This window comes from Candida theae (genome assembly GCF_024610275.1).
Source record: "Candida theae strain CBS 12239 chromosome Unknown scaffold7, whole genome shotgun sequence".
In the NCBI taxonomy this organism is placed as follows: Eukaryota; Fungi; Ascomycota; class Pichiomycetes; order Serinales; family Debaryomycetaceae; genus Lodderomyces; species Lodderomyces theae.
The window spans coordinates 46,767-64,631 of NW_026261433.1; the positions used below are offsets into that span (position 1 = coordinate 46,767).

Consider the following 17,865-nt stretch of genomic DNA (forward strand, 5'->3'; position numbering starts at 1 on the left):
CAGCTTGCTGAGCATCATCTTCTTTAGCTATTTAATTTGTGGTAGAAAACAGTGCCAGATGAGCTCTTCATCGGCCACATACAAAATTGTCGCAATAACTACTGGCACACGCCTAATTGCCTAACACAGGTTAATCTTAAGCTCTCAATTCGTTGACATATCCGTCCAAAGGTCAATTGGCTATGCTTGGTGATGAAACTCCCCTTTTTCATGTGAAATTTGTATAAATTAAAACTCCGTAAAATAACAATAAAACATTTGCTTCAAGAAACGAACACGATAGGAAACAAAACGATGGGGCAACGGGTAAGCAAAAGATCGACCTGTTATGCTCGATACGGTATTTCAGTATTGACTACCTCCTCACGAAACATTTCCTTCTTTTCTTTCACATGACAAAAAGTTGGTGTTGTTCAAGACGGACATAAACGATACCAAAGCGGTTCGAAATTACTGCCCCTCCTCTTTCCTCTTACTGATCCATTTAGACTCGCATAGGCGCAGCAAAGCATAGGCGCTTTCAATGAATTATCACATGGACTTCCCTTCCTACCTTTCGTTTTGGTCTGATTTTGTGCCATTCGTAACCCTATGTAGCTTTGTTGCCACCAAGCATACTCATACGTCTCCGTGGTGTAAAATTGGATCTGAGGTGTCTGGTATTTCAAGAATTTGCAAACTGATGGCGGCAGTGATGAGCGACAGCATTCACCAAAGGTACCAATCCCAACACCTTACGTACCGATTAGCAACTTCCACCACACCTGTATACTTTGAAGAGTCATCGACGAGGCCTTAATTTAGTACAATTGGCTCCCAGTTCTGTAAACTAGTCTCGATCTGGACGGATTTTTCATCATCCTTTTCTAAATCATATTGGCGTCCCAGCAATAACGACTGCTTCAAGAACTGGGCAATTTCTTGCGAACTTTGATCAATCATTTTCAACACAACTTGGTTTATCAACCTGTTCAAATCGTTATTTTTGGAAAACTCAATTATACTTTGACTCAATTGTCTATAAATTTGCAGATGCACTTCGTCTAAACCATCGTCATTCTCACCAACTTTTGACCCTGAATCAAATTTTGTTGTAATCTTTGTCAAAATGCTTACCGGATCATAAAAAGGGTTTGTAGACTCATCCGATTGCTCAATCAAAATCTTTAGAAAGTTTGGCTTATCCAAAGATTGGTCAATGAGTGAGCTCCAGGTATCTTTATCGTTCAACCTTTTGGCAAACTCAATGGCCATCTGTGGATCACCAAGCTTATTAATCACCAAGTTTAGTGCCTGTTTATTTTCGCCAATCTTGCCCAACAAATAGATCAATTCTTGGTAAAAGTTGTTTTGTTTGCAAATTTCAATAGCCTTGTCAACGTCGTATGTGTTTTGCAAGGAATCATTTTCATCACTAGCCACAAAAAACGGTAGTAAGTTGCGTCTCGAATAATTGGAGTACAATTCAATCAACTCATCTCCGTAATCTTTAACCAACAATTTGTCTATCTCTTGCAACCGAGCTAAATAGAAGTAGTTGATAAATGACAATCGCGGATGAGATTTAAACAATTCAACAATCTCAGACGAGGGTATTTCAAGCCGATGATCCACCAAGGTGTCAACTGTGGGTGATAGCTTTTCACCAAGTTTATCAATTGGCCACCTTGAAATAGCTTCATCATCATCAAATTGTAGTGTAATAAATGTTGGCAATTGCGACACGAAATTTTTTAATATATGGTTCTTTGCCAAGTACTCAACAATGTGTTTATCCTTCAATTTTTCAAGACGTGGAACCGCTTTGAGTGGCTGGAATGTCTTGTCGTAAAATGTGACAAGTGCCCTTTCTATATGGTTGTAATGTTCGCTGTTGGCATCTTTCAAGTGAGATTCTTGTTTTTTCAAGTCAGACTCGATTGTGTTGTTGTCGTATAGCTCAGTAGGCCAGTCCGAAATCAACTCGCAAGCCCTTTCTGCTCCGTTTTCTATCCAATATGTAAAGATCTTTGTGAACAACCCTGCAGGTAGAGCAGAGACTTTTGGTATTACAAGACTCAACTCATCGATATGTCCACTGTTGATGAAAATATGTGCCCAGATCTGCCACTGGCTAATAATCTCTTTACGCATTTCATCAACTGGATGCAGAGCATGCTGCAGTGTAAGCTCTTCTTCATCAGGGCTGCTCGTTTGTTCCTCCAATCCAGCTTCATCCCTCAATGGCAACAAATTCTTCAAAAACTCTGCAGCTTTCTTCCACTCGTCCTCCTTCACCAACAGGTCAACATATTGGATACCAAAGCTCAATCGCTTCATTGGAGAAACTATATGCTCACTCACTTCGTAAGCTCTCAAGAATTCGTCCCTTTCCAAATACCATTGTAGCCTATCGTCCAATTGGTATTCTTGTGCAACAACTCCGTCTTTTGCACTAATGATAAAGTACTTTGGAACTTGATCAATATGAGCTCCCAATGTAAAATCATTCAATCCTAGATTTTGAATATTTTTCAACGCTAACTCCTCTTCAAACTCCACATCACCCGTTGTAGAGTTAATCAATTTCAAATCAGGATTGTTGTCAGTTGCAGTTTCTCCGCTTGCCTTGTCCAACGACTTCCGTTTTGGTGGCTCGTAAGTAAGTACCATCCACAAATCATCCTTATAACTTGCAATCCCACATATCAAGTCATCTAGTTTGAAAATATGCTCCACTTCCACCTTCTTCTCTTGTGTGGCTCGGAATGAAATAGATGCAGTGGACGGCAAGATCCTGCTCATTCCTGATGAAACAACAGGCACTGAATCCAGATCTTTTGCATTCGGTGCGGAGTTGTCTTTTAACGATATTCGCAAAGACCAAATATAATTACTCCATGCAATTATGAGTCTATCTGTATCTGGTTGTGTTACCCTTGGCCAGTATAAATCGTTTCTCGGACTATCGCTTGGCTTCTCCAACACCTTGATCATCACTCTGTTACTCAAATGAAACACATTTATTCCCTTATCATTCATCCAGATGACCAAATCACCAATAATGGTCAACCCAACAACGGCTCCGTTATTTTGATCAATCACGAAGTCTGTCTTTTTGCCTAGCCAGTTTTTTCTTGAGTATATCACTTTTCCACTCATTCCCCCACTAATGAAGCTTCTCTTTGAGGCGTAGTTGCTATCAAGTACCACTGCATGTACAGGTCGTTGAAAATCGTAGGCAATAATATCTTTCTCATCCTCAATCGATCCAATAACTACAGTCCCATCCATGGAAGCAGATGCAAAGAAGCGGCCATCCGTATACGTGCTCAAAACAGATGCCCGGTGTGCTTTGAATGTACGTACTGCAACAAATTTGCTGGTGCATATGTGAATGAAGCCAGAGTGAGTGGCAAATATAAAATACTCCTCATGGAAAAAGCACGACGAGACCGGGTCCTTGTTAAAGAAGTTGCTCGGTAGTTGGTTTATCCGTGAGTATTTGAGTTTTGGTGGTTCATCGTCTTCGTCTGCGTCTTCAATATCAGAAGTTCCACTGTGGTTGGTATCCATCTCATTTTGACTCTCTGGGTCAATGGGTTCTACATGGTTTGCATTGGTTCCAGTACTTTGGTCTGCCTCTGTCGTGGTCAGAACTTCCTGTGTGCTTGTTTGAGGGTGCTCACTATCTCCATTTATGATTGGCCCTTGGAGTAGGTGGTGGTTGTCTTTCTCAGCGTCAACCACTTCAGTTTGACTCGGTGTCTCGAGGTCCTTACCAGAGTCGTCCACATCATTACCGGCCTTGGAGTATTCCCCACCTCCTTTTTTTGAAAGTCTGCTTCTCCTCTTGTTGGTCATTGACTTCGATTAATTATGCACTGGATGTTTATCTTTGCGGCTCAGATTTAAACTAAGAATAGAGAAGAAAAATAATCCACTAGACCACATCCTCCGTTAACAACAACAACAACAACAACAACAACACCACCATCATCATCATCATGTTAGTTGCAAGCAAAGGAATTCTTGTAAAGTGTGATCCCTCAATAAAAGCACTCATAATCCAAATAGACTCAGCTACTCCTGGAATTGTTTTGGAGGAGTTGGATGATACACATTTATTGATACAACAAGATAAAGTGGAAACTGTCAAGAATGAACTAAACAAAATGTTGTCCAAGAACATCTACAATCCATTTGAAGAAGAATAAACTTAATACACTAGAGCCTATTGGATAACTTACATCGGTGAAGTTGGGGAAGGCGATTTGTTGGCCATGTCACCATATTCTGCGTGCTCTGCATCTGGATTTGGTACCTTTGTCAAATCCAGTTCATTCATGCTGGTCTTTGCCGAAGCAGGTCCAGGCTGGAATCCCTCCACCTCATTGTCGTTTAATTCAAGATTCTCTAGAACTTCTTCGTTGAATACGGGTTTGTCGTACTGTTCATCCTCGTATAATTGATTAACTGTGTCACCAATGAACCCAGATAAAGCATCCATTTCCATCAAATCAAGCTCTTTGTGGTCTTGCAGTTGCAAATCCTCGGCATGTTTCAAGAATTCTTCATATGTGGCCAATATCAAGTCTGATAAGTTGTTCATTAGAAAGTGTGTGACAACGGGATCGTTGATTATTGATTTTATATCGTTGTATAGCTTGGGAATCTTGATAACAACGTTGTCTTTGAATTGAGACAACGATTTCTCGCTAATTGCATTTTCTGTAGTTTCGAGAACTGGCGCACATATATCATTTGAACAATGCGTTAAAAGTTCACTGACTGCAGTATTGAGCTCAACTTCTATCTCTTGGTTGGCATCAATCATATTGTTGATAACTCGGGGCACAGTTTTTCTAGCAATTTCGAAGAACCCTTCCTGTCTTTGTTCTGTAGTTCTTCTTCTCAACAAATTCCAAATGTGTGAGATTCCACTGGTAAAGTCTATTGTATAGTCATTTCTCGTATAATGTATGTCAAAATTCTTGATCTGATTGCGCAAGATTATCAAATTGTGAAGGTACGACAATCTCCCCTCCACCTCACCCAAGTGAGCTGTTATCAATTTCGAATATTCGCCTTTTAACAAAACTATGCATGCGTGAACAATGTAATGAGCTATGTCGTCAAACACGGCTGAATCAATTAGCTCGTATATGTTTGACAATAACGTCATGGCCTTGGCCAAGGGAAGGTACACGTCAGGAAATAAGTTCTCGTCATACTCCTCATCCAAAGGATTTACAGTCTTGGTTTTTGATTGTTTCTTGTGACCTATTTTCAAATCCACAGCACTTGGTTTGTACTTCAACAATCTGGTATCAACATAGTTTTGTATTCTAAAGATTAATCGATGTTGAGTGTCATCCAAGACTGGTTGAAATAAAAAGCCATATCTTATAGTTGTGTCTTGTTGTGCAATTCCAAAATAGCTCTGTGAATCAACAACACTACCACTTGGATCGTCCAAATCTTCAAACTCATAGTATTTTTGTAACAAGGTCGTCAATTGGCATAATGAACTGATGTTGACTTCCTTAAGGACCCATAGACGAATAATATCGTATAACGGATCAAGCACGTTCTTCAAAAACGCATAAAACTCTTCCCAGATCATTGCTTTTAATTCATCTTCATAAAACGATGGGGTGAAAAACTTGCTAAATAAAACAAACTCCTTTTCGACAATCTTTTTAAAATAGGATATTTGATCTTGACAGGTTTGGACCAAATCAATATTCGACTGCTTTTTGTACAGATCATTAATAGTTGATGTCTTATCTATGTAGTGTTTCAACAATTTGCCTCGAATTTGAAAATAAGTGTTTAAAACATCATTAATTAACCCATTGTATTCATCGTGTTTGACACTTCGCTTAAATAGCTCTCTAGCCAATTCGTGGAAAGTCTCTTGGCTGTGTTTTAAGTAAAGATTAAACTCGTTATAAATCAACAAATCAATGGTAACAACTTGCTTTGATTCATCTGAGTTGCGCTTCAATTTTGAACTCACTGTTTCATCAGTACTTCTTAACTCGTTGCCCAAGAAGTTTCGAATCAATGTCAAGGCTCTAGTCATGCATTGGCGAAACCTACTCTTGTACAATTCACAATCTTTGTACCCGGGGTGTTCATCCATGAACTCCAAGGAATCGTCCAAATGGCGCAAAATATCATTGATGAAAAATGAGCGTCGATTAGTTAGCAAGTGGCTGCCCGATTTGGACAAACTTTTTGTAATAGAGTCCAAACGCTCAAAATGCTTCAAGTTGGAATGAATTTTGTTGTATTTTTGCTCATGCAAAGTTTGCTTCTCGAGTAACTCGTTGGCCATTGCGTCAAAGTCCAGTGTTTTCTCAGAAATACGTTTATACTGTTGAAAGCAGCTGTTGACATCTTCTATCAATGTATCTGTTTGGCTAATGAGTCCATTTAGATGATCTCGATTCATTTGCAAGTTGCTCTGGAATTCAAGCATTGAATTCAAATGTTTGGCATTGATATGTTCTATGTTTTCTGTTTTTAGTACAACATCAAAGTCGAGCGACTCAATGAATTGTGTCCAAACGGTTTGTTTCTCTTGCTGGCACAACGGGTATAAGAAATCATATTGCACTGTAAATGCTCTACGGTCGTTTGATTCCGACTTGGATCTCGAACGTTTAAACGTTGTTGGGTTAGGATTAATTTTGTCGTGAAGGGACGTTGAGTCATTCTTTGTCATATGCACATCACTTGCTATTTGCAGCACGGTTGATTTGCTTCTAGTCCTAGCCATGTTGGTGCACGATGTAGGCCTCACCCCGCTGCCTGTGTATCACTCACTCGTTTGTAAAGATGAAAAATCAATGAAGAAAAAGTGCGGAAATTTTACAAATCCTCCTCAAGTATTCCTACTTCGAGTTCAACTTCAACTTATACACAATTTCTGACACACTACCTAAATCCCACATAGGATGCCTCTTTCGAGGTTTTGACGCCAAGAGAGGAATGATACGCCTTGATAGCAAAAAGCTCTAAAACACTGCTAGTTTCCTACACTGTGCTCACGAAATTTCAAAAGTACACTCAAATGTTACAAATAAATTATTCATTACTCAAGAAACTAGTATCTAAACGCAATTTATGTCCAAGCCAAAGCGCATGATCAGTATGGTCTTTGAGATCGCCCTGTCCCGTTCTTGGGTGTATCAAAACAGACAATTTCCCATGATTCAATTGAAAATAAGGAACAAGCTTTACAAACATTGCTGGGGTTCGAAAATCCAATTCCCACATGTTCAAAGGATGAGGTCCAATTGGTTTATCGTGGAACTTGTAAACTCTAATATCACCACTTTCAATCTCTTTACTAAACTCTTTTAAAACCTTTTCTCTAAGGTCAAACGCAAATTGCCTATCCTGTTGATTGTTGTTGTTCCAGTAAGTGTGGATGTCGTAAGATATAATATCTCCGTAGAATGGTTGTGTCATGGTCGTTGAGCAGGCATTACATAAGCAGGTGGGGGGAGTGGACAGTGAGCCTTTTGGAGCTCTTTTATACTTTTGTGGATTTTTACCCTTTAGTAATCAGTGCGGCTCCCAATGACTAATGGGCGTGCGCGCCGCAATAAAAACAAATGCGACACTAGATTGATAATGCGACATTAAGGGAGACGCGTCACAATTTATAATTTTATTTTTATCATACAAGATTCAGTTTTCGCTGACTAGAGAACTAACATGATTGACCCGAGAGATGAGACTGTTAACAAGGATGACTTACTTAGTGATGACTCCTTGGACGAATTGAAGGATCTTTACAAAGAGTTTGAGCTAAAGTATCAAGCAATCAAGAGAAAGGAGTTGGAGAAGAAGGGTAAACAGGTCAAAACGAAGCCAGATCATGAGACAGGCACCCAAAATGTTACAATCGTCCCCAGGTCTCCGAGCCAAACAAAGAAGCCGGCCGAAGCTGTAAGAGAGTTGACGAAGGGGGAAGTTGACTTGCCATTACCAAAAACAAAGAAAGCGTCCGAATTTTTATCTAAACTATACGATGCCAACATGGCCAAACACATACAAAAATTCGACAGCATAGATTACAGCTTGCGCAAGTTTGAGTTTGATTTCAGTAACTTTGAGTTTAAACCGAGGGATGTGGTTGACGATTTATGCCCATTATCTGGTCTTTACTTGAGGCGAAGATACCTCCCCAAGGAGAAAGTGGATCAGCTCATTAAGGAAACTGACGACAACATGAAAATTCTCAAAATCGACAAACTTTTGGCAAAGACAAATAAGACGAATAATTACCAAGAGCCGATGTATACAAATTGGTGTCTTGTTGGGTTTGTGTTGCTGAAGTCGGAGGTGTTGTACACGAAAAATGACAAAAAGTACATGAAGTTCAGAATAGGCAATTTCCAAAACAGTGTGGAATTTGTCCTTTTTGATGCAGCATTTGAAAAAAATCACAAGTTACAGCAAGGTGATTTGGTATTGGTGTTGAATCCCATTGTCAACAAGTATGAATTTAAGGTCAATGAGCATATTTCCAAGACCGGTTTCAACTTGAAACTTGACGGGTCGAACGTTAATAGTGTTTTGGAAATTGGAGCGATAAGAGATTTTGGAATCTGTCGGTTTGTAAAGAAACTGGATAATCAACGGTGCAGCAATGTTGTCAATATCACCAAGCAACATTTGTGTGACATACATTTGGACAACAAATTCAGGCAGAGTACAAGAATGGAGTTGAATGGTGTGTCATTGAGATCCCCCACAAAAACCAAAACCAAAGTGTTTCTCAGTACAAATAAAGGTCTGAATCAGGGCAATTTCGCTGGGTTTATGAGAGAATACAATGAAAACTCGACATTTACCTCTTCCGTAGCTGGAAAGTTGGACACGAAGAGATATCAGGATCCAAAACTTTTGCAGACTCAGCTAAAGCGGAAAAAATTGCAAAACGATCGAGCAAATGAGTTATTGGAGAAAAAGTTGTCAAAGTTATCCTTAAGGAATCGTATTGTGGAAAGCTTGAACATGAATGGTAACAACCGTGGCCAACCTGCCGGGGGACAAGCTCCACCCTCAAGTCAATTTCCATCATCAATGATTTCCAAAATTGGATTTGATCCAACTAATCAAGATAATGATAAGTCCAAACAAACGCATCCGGAAAGACTTCAAGAATTGTATGAGCTAAGTGCAAAATGTTCAACTAAAAGGTCGCTTGTTTCCTCTCTGGACGACAAAAGAAGTAAGTTGGAGAAGTGGAAGAGGAATAGGAATACGTTGAAAGAATACGACTCAAAGTTGATGCAGCTGAACTTGAACTTGAGCAAGCCTGTTGTTGACAAAGTTAAGCATGCTGGGGGATCTTTGCAGAGGGTCAAGAAAACCAATCGTGTGGTATTGAGTGATGATGACAGTAATGACGATGATGACTTGGACATAGACTTTGGTAACGAGGATACAAAGGCTAGGTATGAAAAAGCATTAGGTAAATAGAGAATAATATACTTGAAACGATACTTTGTTAATAGAGAGCACCATATCTTCAACAACGGTATAGTACTTTTTGTGCATTTGGTTTACTTACACATCACACGTGTGGTGTTTCAATCTATTGTAGAACCCTTTGTAACGAAGATTTAGAGGTGTAACAAAATTGGAAACCACAAAAACTAGAATCTTTTGTCGTGTCTGTGTTGTCCGGTAAGCGCCATGCACGAACTTTCTCTCCTGCGCAAAAGGCTCTGGTTTGTAGGGCAATGTCTTCCTCGTGGTCCACTCCACTGGATGAATTCTCTCTGTACTGAGATAACTCTATCTTCACTAGCTTACACTTTCTCTATGTCTCCACTTTTCGCAGCCATGTTTTTGAATAATAGCTAGACGCCGAGAAATTCCAACAAAACTCCGAAATGCTGACGTCCACAGGGAGAATTAAAAAATAAAAATAAAAATAAAAAGTGGATTTCGGGTCCCCCTTGTGTCTGTTTTACATGAGTAGTTACGGGGCAACAATTTGTAAAACTTCTTTGTCGAAGCTACAGCACTTCACGTCTTTATATTTCTCCATAAACAATGAAGTTGTTACCAGTGAAACAATACGCAGCCTCTGTCTCCGTTTATTTGTGTTTTGGATTAGTGTACACGCCTTGACTTGGTTTTTTGTTGCTGAATGAGAGGAAAAGTGAAGACGAAAAAAAAAAAAAAAAAAAAAAAAAAAAAAAAATTAAAAAATGTAAATTAATTGGGAGAATTCCCCCNAAAAAAAAAAAAAAAAAAAAAAAAAAAAAAAAAAAAAAAAAAAAAAAAAAAAAAAAAAAAAAAAAAAAAAAAAAAAAAAAAAAAAAAAAAAAAAAAAAAAAAAAAAAAAAAAAAAAAAAAAAAAAAAAAAAAAAAAAAAAAAAAAATTAACAAATGTAGATTAATTGGGAGAACTTCCCCTCCATTGAATTGAATAATTGATTTTGGAAAAATTTCCAACTAACATCTTTCTTCAAGTCTACATATTCTTCAATCGGCTATTCAAGAGACCCCCATCCACAATGGCTACTTCTGTTGCAACTCCAAAGAGACACACCAAATCTCAATCTACTTATGTATGTCACCTATACTTTTTTTCATTAGTTTTTTTTTTTTTTTTTGCACAGCAAGCTTGCTATTGTCAAGCTCTGACGCCAATTTGCTCCGTTTACTAACCTTGGTATAATTAGGCGTTCGACAATACAGCAACCAATGTCGCTGCTTCTCAAATGAGAAATGCTTTGAACAACTTGGCAGACACTGTGCAAGACCCTGAAGTCAAGAGAAAGTTTGAAAATGAAATGGATAACTTTTTCTCATTGTTTAGAAGATACTTGACTGAAAAAGCTTCCGGCACCACCTTGGATTGGGAGAAAATCAGATCGCCATCCGCTGATGAGGTTGTCGCTTACTCGAAGCTTGAAGATGACAAGTCTCAAGCATCTGCGAATTTGTCAAAATTGGCTGTTTTGAAACTCAATGGTGGTTTGGGTACCTCAATGGGTTGTGTTGGTCCAAAGTCTGTAATTGAGGTTAGAGATGGAAACACATTTTTGGATTTGTCTGTTAGACAGATTGAGCACTTGAACAGGACTTTTGATGCCGATGTCCCATTACTTTTGATGAACTCATTCAACACCGATGCTGACACTGCCAAAATTATCAAAAAATATCAAGGTCATAGAATTAGAGTCAAGACTTTTAACCAATCCAGATTCCCAAGAATATACAAGGACTCCTTGTTACCAGTTCCAGAGTCTTATGATGACTCGCTTGACAGTTGGTACCCTCCTGGACATGGTGACTTGTTTGAAGCTTTGGTTCAATCAGGTGAGCTTGACGCATTGTTGGCTCAAGGTAGGGAAATTTTGTTTGTATCAAATGGTGACAACTTGGGAGCCACTGTTGACAACAAAATCCTTTCTCATATGATTGAAACTGGCGCCGAGTACATTATGGAGTTGACTGATAAGACAAGAGCCGACGTCAAGGGTGGTACATTGATCAACTACCAAGGAGAAGTAAGATTGTTGGAAATTGCACAAGTTCCAAAAGAGCACGTTGAAGAGTTCAAGAGTATCAAAAAATTCAAGTACTTCAACACCAACAATTTGTGGATCAATTTGAGAGCTATCAAGAACTTGGTGGAAGCAAATGCTATCGAAGCTGAGATTATTCCAAACCAAAAATCAATCTCCAAGGGTCACTCTGAGATTAATGTTTTGCAATTGGAGACTGCTGTTGGTGCTGCCATTAGACACTTCAAGGGTGCACATGGTGTAGTTGTCCCAAGGTCTAGATTCTTGCCCGTCAAAACCTGCTCAGATTTGTTGTTGGTCAAATCAGACTTGTTCTACTTGGAGCATGGTGCATTGAAGTTGGATCCTACAAGGGACGGATTTTCTAACCCATTGATCAAATTGGGATCGCATTTCAAAAAAGTCAGCGGTTTTCAAGCTAGAATTCCCCATATGCCTGGAATTTTGGAATTGGACCATTTGACCATTACAGGAAATGTTCATATCGGTAAAGGTGTGCAATTAAAGGGTACCGTAATCATTGTTTGTAACGATGGTGATAAGATTGATATCCCAAATGGTTCAATCTTGGAGAATGTGGTGGTTACTGGTAACTTGACCCTCTTAGAACATTAAGTACGAAACTAAACAAATAAAAAAGATGGTTAACCGTGCCTTCTTTTTTTTTTCACGTGTATTTAGTATATACTCTATCCGATTAATTGAGCAAATCCTTAGCTTCAGTCACATCTTCATCTCCTGTGTAGTTTTCCAAGTACTCCAGTAACGACTTTTTCAACTCTTCAATCTTTTTGGAAACTTGTGGGACCATGCGTTTGCTTTCATCAAGAACTTCAACCTGTTTCTTCAATTCGTACTCGTCGCCATTGTTTGCCTTCAATTGATTCACGTATTGCTCTTGTTCAGAAACTTCTCGTTGGTACATGTCCTTTTCCTTGATGAGTCTTTTCAAAGCACTCACTTTGATTTGTAGTTGTGATGGGGCCATTGTAGATATTGCAAAAGCAGTGACGGGTGTGTGTATATGTATATGTGTATGTGTATATGTGTGTATTTTGTTGTTTTCTTTCGCGTTGGAGAGAATAGGGAGATCCATTTCATCTGCTTCTTCCACCATCAAATCAAAAGACTATGTGTGTTTAAAGAGAGAAAATTAATTAGCTGTATAAACATAGTGGAGATTTTTCGGATCCCAGCCTCCACTGCCAGACCCGTCGTCCAAATCTTGAACGACTTTTGCTGCCTTAATGACATAATACGTCTCATCGTCACCAATTCTCACAATGGAATTATGCCACGGAGTAGGAATGTGCAAAAGATCAGTACATTTGGGCTCTTTGTGATTTTGGATATTTTCAATTGGGAGGCACTGCTCTGTTCCATTTTGACTCAACAAGGAAATTCCGAACTTGGGACCAGCATTGTTGTGTGCATGTATGGAAAATCTCAAATGGAAGGGGAACATCAACTCCACCAAATTTGAATAGGCGTCATTCCGTTTGATCATTTCATGAGCCACTAGACCGACAATCTTCTTGAACTTTTTTCTTGTCATTTTGCCGACTTTGGGATGAAATTGCAAATCTTCAGTCATAAATTTTGAGAAGCCGCGGAACAAATGTAGTCTAGCATGTCCAGGTGTTTTTATGTCCTCCCTCAATTTACCATTGTCTGTATCACACGATGATATCAATATCTTCCGGCACACTTCCGATACCGGATCGATTTCTGTACCTAAGAAATGGCCCAAATCAACGTTTTCAACCATTCCAGGAAGCTCTTTTGAAAATTCAAATATTTCTGGCAACGAACAGAACCTAAGTGGTGACGAGTCTGCCAGTTTAATCTTTTTGTACATTTGCTGCAATGCAGCCGAATATCGATTGACTTTTGAGTCGTCAACAGCGATACAATCGCTAAACACATGACCATCACTCACAATCCAAATTACTATTCCTGGTGGATATATCTTTTCAATTTGGTCAGCAAAATAAATCAACCTTTTCAATGCTAGCTCCTCCCCCTTGTCGGGTAAATCACCAGATACTTTTTCATAGTTTGAAGATTTGCAAGGAAAAGCAGGAAGGACAGCTTCCAATGGCTGGCCACGGGATGTGAAAAATTCAACACTTTTTTTGAAGTGGTCCCTACCAAGAACATTCCACATATCGTGTTCAACAGTGTGTTTCAACATTGTAGCAAAAGCATCAGTCACCAAGTCCGAATACTCAGACAAGTTGTTGATTTTAGGGAAAGCCACTCTTGACAGAGTGATCAATAAGTTGATAAACCAAAGCACAAAATCTGTGACCGAGATTTGCAAAGTAACAACCCCTTGTAATGTTTTGCCAAGTTGCTTTTCCCACACAAAGTACTTATCACCTATTGCTGCTTGAGAAAATCCTTCTTTGTAAGGGAAATGCTTGGCATTGAGGATCTCATTTGTTAAATCATCTGCAAATTTGTTGAATTTTCTATAACTCAAGATGCTTCCACTGTCGCGACTATAGATCATGCAGACGTTTTCATATATTGTAGGTGGGCAGGTCCCATCGATTGTGGTGCTACTGCTAGCACTGGAATTTAAGGACAAAGTTGAGACGGACTCCATTTGTTGTGTGTGTGTGTGTGTGTGTGTGTGTGATCTGAAGCTATTGAAACACAATTAGATTTCGATATGGAGATTTTGAACTCTTTTATAAGTCAATGGGAAGTGAAGTGTGCTAGTACCAGATCAGATTTTGCAGCGTGATTTCTTTTAGTTTCCTAAATTCGTGAATAAGGAAGTTGATGCAAAGTGCCATTCTGCTGTATTATGTAATTTTTTGATCTGACGGGCGAAAAGGGATGAGGAGACAGAAATCATAAATAAGAAGGAAAATTTGCGTGCTTTATTACTGGTTATGAGAAGACCAAACTGATTATGATTGAGTTAGTCAAGGTGGTGATTGCTTTAATTGCGGGATTGGGATTGTATGCATTGTTGCCGGTGGTATTTCCCCCGTTTGGCTTTCCCAAGAACATCCCAACAATCCCATTTTATGTGTCTTTTGTCAGTTCGTGGACTAATCTTGATCAAAAGGATATCTACAATAGGTACTTGCGAGAAAAGTTGCAGAAACATGGTGCTGTTAAGATTTACTTTGCCTCCAGATGGAACATTTTGGTTTCAAGACCCGAGTATTTGGTGCAAGTATTCCAAAAAGAAGACATTTATGCCAAAAGTGGAAACCACTTGAAGATTCCTGGTTCAGTCTTGGCCACCTATACAGGTGATAACGTCATCTCGGCACATGGATCTGTTTGGAAACTATATCGCGAGGTGTTATCACTGAGCATCCAATTTCCCGATATAAGCACAATACACCAAAATACTGAAAAGTTCTTGGACTTGCTAGAAAAAGAGTTGTTGACTAAATCGTCAATTTCAGTCAACGACCTCCTTCAAAGATATTCCTTGGCTAATGTTGGTGATGCGATTTTGGGGGTTGATTTTGAGGCATTGGATGACAAGGAATCTACAATGCACCAGAAAATCAAATATATCAAACTGCAAATTTTCAAGCCATTTTTTATGAATTTTCCCTATGTTGAAAATTTTGGCATCCCTAGTCGAGTCAAAGCTAAGCGAGAAGTTGAAGGTTTCAGGAATTGGTTTGGTCAAAATCTATTGTCAAAATATGATCCAGAAAGGGAAAATAGTGCAGCTACAAAGATGGCCCAAGCATTGTACAGTGAAAAGTTGACACAAAAGCAATTTTTGGATAATGCAATTATAATAATGGTTGCTGGACACGAAAACCCCCTTTTGCTAATGCTTTCCTTGTTGTATGTCCTTGCAAAATATCCAGAGGTGCAGGAATCAGTTCGCGAGGAAACGGATCCCGAAAAGCCGTTCTTGACCGCTGTGATCTACGAAACCTTGAGATTGTACCCGCCGTTGGGTCAAATAATCAACCGTTGCACGACGACGCTGGTTTGGTTGGACAAGATCTACATCCCCAAGGGTGTTTACGTTGGGTATAATAACATGGCTACAGGAAGGGATAGATCTGTTTGGGGCGCTGATGCAGACCACTTTCGACCCAGCAGATGGGGGGTGACTCTAGCTGAAATAAACTCGCTTTACTCACTGTGCAAGAGATCTGCCAAATTGCCTGCATTCCATGGACGCAAGCGTGCGTGTTTAGGGGAAAGATTTGCATTGCATGAGTCCAAATGTCTCATCACTTCAATTCTAGGAAAATATAGAGTATGTCTAGATGACAGTTGGAGGGAAAGAATTACCCCTGCAGGACCTATCAGTCCCCATGGTATGAAGTTAGTATTTGAGAATGTTTAGTTGAAAAGGTTATAGTTTCTTAAAAAAAAAATGAAAAAAAAAAAAAAATGATCTCTATTTGTGTGTATGTGTTTGCGGCAAGTTGCAAACATTTATATTTTGCTGATTTCGTCTCTAAAACAGTAGCTAGCAGATTGGCAAAACATTTACATCATGGAAGACAGAGGTGCACATGAAACAGATGAGGTTATCTCCTTGAATAATGAAGACGATAAATCAACGTCCATTGTTGAGCAAGAGAACTCGAAGCCAGAAGATGAGCCTTATTGTTCGCTCTCTTTTAAACGAAAGGTGATTATAATTGTCATTGTTACTGTCACTGGCTGCTTGGGTCCAATGTCAGGTAACATTTACGTTCCCGTTTTGCCTCAATTACAAGAAGCGTTTCACGTATCAAGAGCCACAATGAATGGAACAATAGCTGTTTTCATGGCGGTTTTTGCCTTTGCTCCACTAATTTGGGCTTCGTGGGCAGATTACGGGGGAAGAAAGACGTTGTATCTCGTACCACTTCTTTTCTTCATTCTTGCAAACGTTTTACTAGCAACAGTTCCGGCAAATATTGGTGCCCTTTATGTGCTTCGCATCTTGCAAGCATTTGGTGCAAGTAGTGTGATGTCTGTTGGAGCCGGCACTATTGCAGATATAATTGAGCCAAAAGATAGAGCCAAAGCCATTTCGATTTTTATGTGGGGTCCACAATTGGGCCCCGTGGCTGGTCCACTTTTGTCAATGGTATCAGCAGCATCATGGAGATGGATTTTTGGTCTTTTGGCAATTTTTGGTTTTGTTGTGTATCTTGCTATACTCTTTTTCCTTCCGGAAACATTGCGTTACTTGGTTGGTAATTGCTCTTGCTACCTGGATCAGATCTTTGTCAAGCCCAAATTGTTTCAGAAAATATTGGTGGAGGGATACCCACGTCCACCGAAGCCAAGCTTTAAAAATTATTATCAGTTGTTGAAGTACAAACCGGTGCTTTTGTGTTCCATTAACTCCGGTATGCTTTTTGCTAGCTTTTATGGGGTAATGGTTACATTTGCTCATGTCTTGAAGGACAATTATTCTTTCAACAATATACAAACAAGTATCAGCTTTCTTTGTCCAGGAGGCGCTTTGATTATTGGTCTGACAATTGGTGGTTGGCTATCAGACAAGGTGCGTGAAAGGATAATTGCGCGAAACGATGATTATGTTCCAGAAAACCGGTTTTCAATCCAGATAGCAGGCTTGATTGTATCCATGGCTGGGTTAATTGGCTATGCTTGGACAGTTGAGAAGCACGCAGCAGTCTGGTCAATCTTTATCTTTACCTTTTTAACTGGTTTTGGAATGACTTGGGTGTTGGTAGCAACGACAACGTACTTGACAGAATGTCTGATTGCACAACCTAGTGCAAACGTGGCTATTGGAAACTTGATGAGAAATCTTTCCGCTGCGGTATGCACTGCTATCATTGATATCTTGGTCAAAAAGATGGGGTTTGGTTGGTGCATGACTGGGCTAGGACTTTTGAATCTTATCGGAATAGGATTTGTGGTTATTTTATTGAAAAAGGGTCCCCAGTGGAGGAAAAAAACATTTTAAAAATTGAACAGTATAATATAAGTAATCTGTTATAGGTATTCTAGGCAATATAATCTTCATTTTACATTTGGTTTATTGATGTAATTGTTCTGAAACGTGATTATTTGCTTGGTGACGTATTGGACATAAATTTGAATCTGGTAGAAAATCTGGCTATGGCCTAATGGTAAGGCACTTGACTACGGTGAATTACTTCGCTTGCTATCAAGGGATTGGAGGTTCGAGTCCTTCTAGCCAGGATTTATTTTTGTTTTTTTCCTCGCTTAGCATTTTTTTTTTTTTCTGTACGTTGGCTTATACTTGTGGTTCACGTTCGAGCCCTCAGATGTCGTATCCCCGGAGGGCCCAGTAATTAGGTTCAAACCGTGCATAGTGTTTTATAAGTTTTTT

At 39.3% G+C, this 17,865-nt stretch overlaps 9 protein-coding genes across 9 annotated transcripts; 4 read left to right on the forward strand and 5 right to left on the reverse strand. All coding sequences in view use genetic code 12, as the record gives it.

Moving 5' to 3' along the window:
• Window positions 1-795: 795 nt before the first annotated feature.
• On the reverse strand, window positions 796-3,843 carry VPS41 (Vps41p; the record flags this gene model as incomplete). The annotated part of the gene is made up of 1 exon (XM_051751526.1): window positions 796-3,843. One exon carries the CDS (start codon window positions 3,841-3,843, stop codon window positions 796-798), a length of 3,048 nt encoding a protein of 1,015 aa, XP_051609143.1.
• Window positions 3,844-3,986: 143 nt separating this feature from the next.
• KGF57_002235 (TFIIH complex subunit) lies at window positions 3,987-4,196 on the forward strand (the record flags this gene model as incomplete). The annotated part of the gene is made up of 1 exon (XM_051751527.1): window positions 3,987-4,196. The coding sequence occupies one exon, from the start codon at window positions 3,987-3,989 to the stop codon at window positions 4,194-4,196; it is 210 nt and encodes a 69-aa protein (XP_051609144.1).
• A 29-nt stretch (window positions 4,197-4,225) lies between these two features.
• On the reverse strand, window positions 4,226-6,766 carry SEC34 (Golgi transport complex subunit; the record flags this gene model as incomplete). The annotated part of the gene is made up of 1 exon (XM_051751528.1): window positions 4,226-6,766. One exon carries the CDS (start codon window positions 6,764-6,766, stop codon window positions 4,226-4,228), a length of 2,541 nt encoding a protein of 846 aa, XP_051609145.1.
• Window positions 6,767-7,074: 308 nt separating this feature from the next.
• KGF57_002237 (uncharacterized protein) lies at window positions 7,075-7,461 on the reverse strand (the record flags this gene model as incomplete). Its single annotated transcript, XM_051751529.1, has 1 exon — window positions 7,075-7,461. The coding sequence occupies one exon, from the start codon at window positions 7,459-7,461 to the stop codon at window positions 7,075-7,077; it is 387 nt and encodes a 128-aa protein (XP_051609146.1).
• Window positions 7,462-7,710: 249 nt separating this feature from the next.
• Window positions 7,711-9,483, forward strand: KGF57_002238 (uncharacterized protein; the record flags this gene model as incomplete). Its single annotated transcript, XM_051751531.1, has 1 exon — window positions 7,711-9,483. One exon carries the CDS (start codon window positions 7,711-7,713, stop codon window positions 9,481-9,483), a length of 1,773 nt encoding a protein of 590 aa, XP_051609147.1.
• A 1,046-nt stretch (window positions 9,484-10,529) lies between these two features.
• Window positions 10,530-12,161, forward strand: UGP1 (UTP glucose-1-phosphate uridylyltransferase; the record flags this gene model as incomplete). Its single annotated transcript, XM_051751532.1, has 2 exons — window positions 10,530-10,583; window positions 10,698-12,161. 2 exons carry the CDS (start codon window positions 10,530-10,532, stop codon window positions 12,159-12,161), a joined length of 1,518 nt encoding a protein of 505 aa, XP_051609148.1.
• Window positions 12,162-12,243: 82 nt separating this feature from the next.
• Window positions 12,244-12,534, reverse strand: KGF57_002240 (uncharacterized protein; the record flags this gene model as incomplete). Its single annotated transcript, XM_051751533.1, has 1 exon — window positions 12,244-12,534. The coding sequence occupies one exon, from the start codon at window positions 12,532-12,534 to the stop codon at window positions 12,244-12,246; it is 291 nt and encodes a 96-aa protein (XP_051609149.1).
• Window positions 12,535-12,699: 165 nt separating this feature from the next.
• Window positions 12,700-14,157, reverse strand: DIT1 (Dit1p; the record flags this gene model as incomplete). The annotated part of the gene is made up of 1 exon (XM_051751534.1): window positions 12,700-14,157. One exon carries the CDS (start codon window positions 14,155-14,157, stop codon window positions 12,700-12,702), a length of 1,458 nt encoding a protein of 485 aa, XP_051609150.1.
• Window positions 14,158-14,469: 312 nt separating this feature from the next.
• Window positions 14,470-17,475, forward strand: KGF57_002242 (DTR1; the record flags this gene model as incomplete). Its single annotated transcript, XM_051751535.1, has 2 exons — window positions 14,470-15,859; window positions 16,019-17,475. 2 exons carry the CDS (start codon window positions 14,470-14,472, stop codon window positions 17,473-17,475), a joined length of 2,847 nt encoding a protein of 948 aa, XP_051609151.1.
• Window positions 17,476-17,865: the final 390 nt, after the last annotated feature.